The sequence below is a fragment of the Halyomorpha halys genome, unplaced genomic scaffold (genome assembly GCF_000696795.3).
Source record: "Halyomorpha halys isolate HHAL.00 unplaced genomic scaffold, Hhal_1.1 Scaffold659.1, whole genome shotgun sequence".
Lineage (NCBI taxonomy): Eukaryota > Metazoa > Arthropoda > Insecta > Hemiptera > Pentatomidae > Halyomorpha > Halyomorpha halys.
Window position 1 is genome coordinate 123,933 of NW_027107174.1, and position 5,858 is coordinate 129,790.

The 5,858-nt window shown below is 29.4% G+C and overlaps 1 protein-coding gene across 1 annotated transcript in view; it reads left to right on the top strand.

The window, feature by feature from the left end:
• The window catches only part of LOC106685108 (kin of IRRE-like protein 3), a 131,003-nt gene that overhangs the window by 102,552 nt on the left and 22,593 nt on the right, over positions 1-5,858 (top strand). Inside the window, exon 7 of the mRNA XM_067045482.1 lies at positions 4,651-4,693. Coding sequence (XP_066901583.1) covers positions 4,651-4,693 — 43 coding nt within the window. The remainder of the gene's footprint in view (positions 1-4,650; positions 4,694-5,858) is intronic.

Genomic DNA, 5,858 nt, shown 5'->3' on the forward strand with positions numbered 1-5,858 from the left:
ATATTGTACTCCAGTAGGGGAATCGTCCAAAGTTCCCTGGCTGTGGTATTTACTAGGCTAATCTGTGTCGGTAGCAGGAGGCTGTGCCTGTTGAAGACACGGCCGAACCTGGAATTTATGGCTGAAAAGCTGAAAACATACCTGCTGGAAATCTAGTATATCATCGACACTAACCTCGGTGAAATCCCCTCCCAGGTTTCCTCCGTGTTTGAGACCTTCCTTCATCTTTGTTCTGAACCTATTATTAAACTATTTTTATCCTATAAATAAATTCGAAAAAAGTTTCGAAAACTTAAATTAAAGCATACTATCTTAACCAGCATAAACAATATAAAACATACGAAGTTTAATATAACTTCATTTCATAATTTAGCTAACCATATTTTATAGGCATTATGGTCATTTATGGTATTTGGTTTTTGAAACCGAATTTATTACTAATTGTTCTATTTTCTTTTATTTGCGATAATTTACTTAATTATTTAATCGCAGTTATTCCCTTTATTAACTTGTTTCTTAGTTACTAAGAAGTGAATTCTAGTATTTCTAAGATTTCCGAATCTCGTATACCGATTTACAATCTGATTTTTTAAAAAAATAATCGTTGTCGTCCTCGACAGGTTCTTTGTTATTGAAATCCTAGATTTATCCATTTGAAAAAAGTGAGGATCAAAATTACACATTATTGGCTGCAAATTAAAATGCATCACATTTTTTTTTATATACTGTTTATAATAGGTACTGAAATTGCCTAAACACAGAAATATTTATCAAATACCTATTTGAATGGAAGAATAAATTTCTTACAAAACAAAATCTCTCATAAATCGGACAATTATCAAAAAAGATCGAAATAATTCATGAAATATTTACAAAGATATGAATACATGCAAACTAGGATATAAATACACATTTAATTCTTAGTGCATCTTAGTTACTCTTGTGTAATGTAAATAGTTGTTAGGCTCCCTTAGGCATATGTTTTGGAATTGTGGAGTTGGCATGTTGTTGAGGTCAAGCTAAGGCACCCCAAATAAAATGTAATTTTCACAACTCTATAGTTTTTTTTTTAATATAATATAAATCAATTCCCAGCGAAGGTGATGTTTGCCTATGCACACTGACTAACCTCTCGGGGGACAATTCTAATATCATCTTATCTATACTAGAATATTTAATAGCGATAGTTAATATTAAGAAAAATATGTAAATAAAATAAAATTGAGAGATAAAAGGAACATTTATATTTATATTTTTATTCGATAACGGTAAGTAAAATCAACAGATGTGATAAAAATATTTTTAAAAAATCTAAATTATTTATATGTATTCGTACATATTTGTTTTATTAAAGTAATCAAATATTTCTGGAATGTGTGGGCCATTGTTGTTTAATAAAGTTTCCAAATGACATGAAAATTCCGGTGCCCATCAAATCCCTGCAGTCTGTCAGTTAGTGGTAGGTTACACTGTCTACATGTTCTATAGAATCTTCCTACCCATAAATATTCTTGGGTTTGTCGAGTGTATCCAATTCGTAGTCTGGTCAGTATTACTTCGTGTCGTCTGCTGTTTTAAGTTGATGTCTTCCATGGATGTAAAATAAAAGTTAAACAAGACAATATAAATAATGTTGATATAGGCCGTTTTAATTCTTGCTGATTTTAAATAAAAGTGACAGAATGTGAGTTTTTCTTTCCTTTTTTTCGTTTAATATTTTAGAGTTAAATATCAGCTTCTCTCAAGGACTAGGATGCACAAAAGTTCAATTTTGAAGATGGTTTATTACAAGACTGTTCCCTCGCCCTTGCGGCTGTAATTTCAGGTAAAAGCATTCATCAGAGTAAATAAAATAAAGAAGGACAGGAGAAGATGATGTTGTTGGAGTTAATGAGGTTAGCCGGGGCAAGAAGTGTACTAGTTTAGAAAGCAATAAATTCTGTTTTTAATTAAGGAGGTGGGTTCTGCCTCAGAGCCTTAGCTTACTCGGCGTTCCACATCTGCCTAACTTCCCTTCCTCTGTTGTTCTTACTACTTTGCCATATTGTTGCTCTAACTCAACTCCGCTTTTCTTTCCCCAATTGGCTTCTCGAACGCATAATTTAATTACTTTTCATATATGATATTTATTTTTATTTTTCATCAGCCCATAATGACTTTAAATTTATGAATAATAAGCTAGGCGTAAAAGAATAAAACAAGGAAATTAATGGCTCTCTCTATTTTGAGGTATCGAATATAATATTTTTAATTGTGCGTTCATAAATTCATGTTATGTTGGATGATTGATATTGAAATCTAAATGTATTTATCATTAAAGATTATTTAATTTATCCCAAAAATCTCTAATGGGGCATTTGAAAAAAATTTACGTAAAAATTCATGGGTAAGTTGTTTAATGTTAAAGTAGAGGGGATGGATTGTGTAAGAAGTCATGTTAGAAATCTCCTATCTATAACGGTGCTGGTTCGATTCCGTCTTGGGAAGTTAACTTTCATGTCGTGGTGATCCAACGGATTGAAAAACTCCACCCTTCCAAATGACTAACCAGGGAGTAAAAAATAGGTTTTATACTCTGCCAAGATCCCTTTACTTGTTGTTTCCAGTTTCAAAATTTTCATCTGACAAGTATCTATCAATGTTCCTTTTAATCTGTCGTCGGTGATTAAATATATTTAGATTAACTTTTTTTTTAGTAAATTATATTGATAAATAAAATAAGCTAGTACAAAAAATACCAAAATGTTACACATAATGAATAGTCCCGCCTCTTTAGCATTATAATTTTGTTTTACTTGCCATTTAAACGTTTATTTAATCGAAATTAAAATTCGTGATAAAAAAAGTCAATTACCAAAAAAGGTCGGTATTCTACATTTTCATTGCGTGGGTTCAACTTATTTTCGTTTAAATTAAAACAACTTTAGTTATTAAACCGTCCACTCTAATTTAAATAATTAAAAACAAAATATTTTTATTCATGTTTAATGTTTATATGTAATTGACAATATCCTAGTATCGGCGGCGGCGATAAGTGAGATTTTAAATTTAATTACTCCTGAAAATTTAATAAATAAAAGAATGATAAATTAAATTAATAACATTACACGCTTGGTATACTTTTTAAATTTAGTTTATCAAAAAAATAAAAATTAGATCATAATAAATTCATTTTTATCAAAAATTTACTATTTTCCTAAAACATAAGCAGCAAATATTGATAATAACTTTCTATGGTGATAAAGTAACTAAGTTTAGCATCGAATACATTTTTTCCTATGAAAAGTAAAAAATTCATATTTTCGCGTCCAGTGTCATAAAGGATAGTATTTAGTAACAGCTTTTACTTGATAGATTTCTGAGCACGTATGCATTTCTTTAGTTTTCTGAAATTCAACAAATATTACTGTACCCTGTTTTGGCGAATTAACAGAAGTTGTATACACGTAGCCTTTGTCAATAAGATTGTAGATTAATTTGTAGAAATAAAAAGGCACAATAACAAATGTTTCAAAATTATAGAAGAGAGGGTTTCATGTTTACCGAGATCTTTTGTCATTCGAGATTTACTTCTCCATTTGTACCCTTACTTTCATAATGTATTATTATTTCATTTTTTTAGCTAAATATCTATCAACGTTATATTTTTTACAAACTACGCAGTATCAAACTTATATGCGTTTCTTATCATTTGAATTAAAATTTATTTTTGTTCGAAAGGACCAAATCTGACTTTGATAAACATCCAATCTTTATGTTTAAAATATACATTACATTTTTGGTTATAAATATAATAATAATTTTAATTTTTAATATAAATACTAAATTAGTATTTCTTATTCTTATTATTTACTGTATTTATAGTTATATTTTATTTCCTTTCTACAATCCGGATTAACCGACTTCCTCTTTTAACTGAGTAGAACGAATAAGCGGAGGCCTACTGTATTTAGAGATATAGACGCCACATTTTTGTAGGATGTGTGGGGTACCTGTATAAATAACAATATCCATGGTTCTTTATAAATAAATACTTACTTAAATCAAACAAAAATGGGTGGACATTGAGCACAAAGCTCGATCGATATTTTTGAGGTCAAAGGGGATAATTAGGTAAGTCGAAAAATATCCAAAGAAGTATGAGTACACTTATCATTTTCTAAGAGAATTAATTCCTACCGACTGCTTAGTGTAGTGAGAGATGTTCACAGTATCAACTTTATTCAAATATTTAGCTCGTTTTGGCAATTTTTTTTATTAGCTTTTTCCAAACGTCATTCATTGTTATAGTTTATTTCGATTTTAATGTGTCATTAAATATCGAAGGATGTTGACTCTTGGCCAATTCTGTTGCTATCCATCCGGCTAATTCCTCAAACCTGACTCCTACTAAGCAGATTTAACAATGGCTTTAAACTACTGCCTGCTTGCTGGAGCTCAAATGAAACTTCCCTGCTCTCCCAAACTTAACTCGAAACAAACAACTCTGAGGACCTGGCTAAAGTAAACCTGCTCACCAAGAATCTGCTTACAGGTTGAATCGTTAATTTTCCACGATGGAAGACCTTTTCAGTATTTGTGTAATCTCTCATTTGTGTTTGATAATTATGCTTAAAAAAAAAAAATAATAGTTATTTAATTTTTTTTCAGGGAGGAACGATTTTCAGCCAGCTGATTTGGAAAGGTATGTAAGGTAATAATTTATATTCTCTATATACCAGTAGTGAAGTAAACTGTAGATTTGTCATAGAATATTTCAATTAAGCTCAGAAATTCGATTGGCCAGTAGATTATTACTGTAAGGCAAACTTTTTATTTTATCATTCTTTAATGAAATGATATTCTTTTAACTTCTGGAATCTGTAAAGTCTATTAATTAATTTTCTTAAGTACACATGAAAAGAAATGTAGAGAAGATTTATCAAGAAGCAGAGGAAGCGATCTTTCCTCTTCTACCCATCGTGATTAAAGTTTATCTTGGAGCCTTAGACTTCACCGGCAGGAAAAGGAGACTATGGTGCCTTGATCACAATTTTGTTTTTCCATGCATTAAATTATAGGAGTGGAAAATGTCACTATTATTTCTTCACATATGTACTTTTTGAAATTCTAATACAAAATAATTAAAAAGAAAAAAAAAATATATATATATATATATATTTGTTTAAGATGTGATCAATGGTACAAGAACATACTGTACCTTTGATCTTTATTATTTAATTTTTATAATTAACCATAGAAAACCTCATTATCTGATTGAATGTGATCGAAACATAATGAGCTGAGGTATAGCGTAGTTTTAATTTCAAAGCATTCTGTGTAGACTCCTATGAAAACCTGTCCGATTTTCTTTTTCTCTTTCACAAAAAACCAAAAAACTGTGCTTCTGCCTGAATATTTATCATGATCATTTATTTATAATCTAATCAAAATTTTAATATTATGTAATAGTTAATAATAATCATAACGAAACCGATATTAGCGAAAATTAGTATTTTTACTAATTATTATTGATATAGTTATCAAATTTTTAAAATGGACCTTGCATATTACAAAAGACCTGCGTATGGGCACACCACATATTTATTATTCGTTATTTACTGACATGATTAAAAAAGTAATTTAAATAAATTTCCAGAGTTTTATTTGTCCATTATGTTTTTCAAAATAAAATATATTATATCATCTTCGTAACTGTAATAGGTTAGTACCTAATAGACTTCAAGACTGGACCTTAGCTGATATAAAAGAAATATTCTTCTAATATACTTAGTTAGCATTTATAATAGTTTGTGTTTTTGTGTGTGATATTATTATCATCATGAGTGTTATATTTTTTAATTTGTCATATTATATAT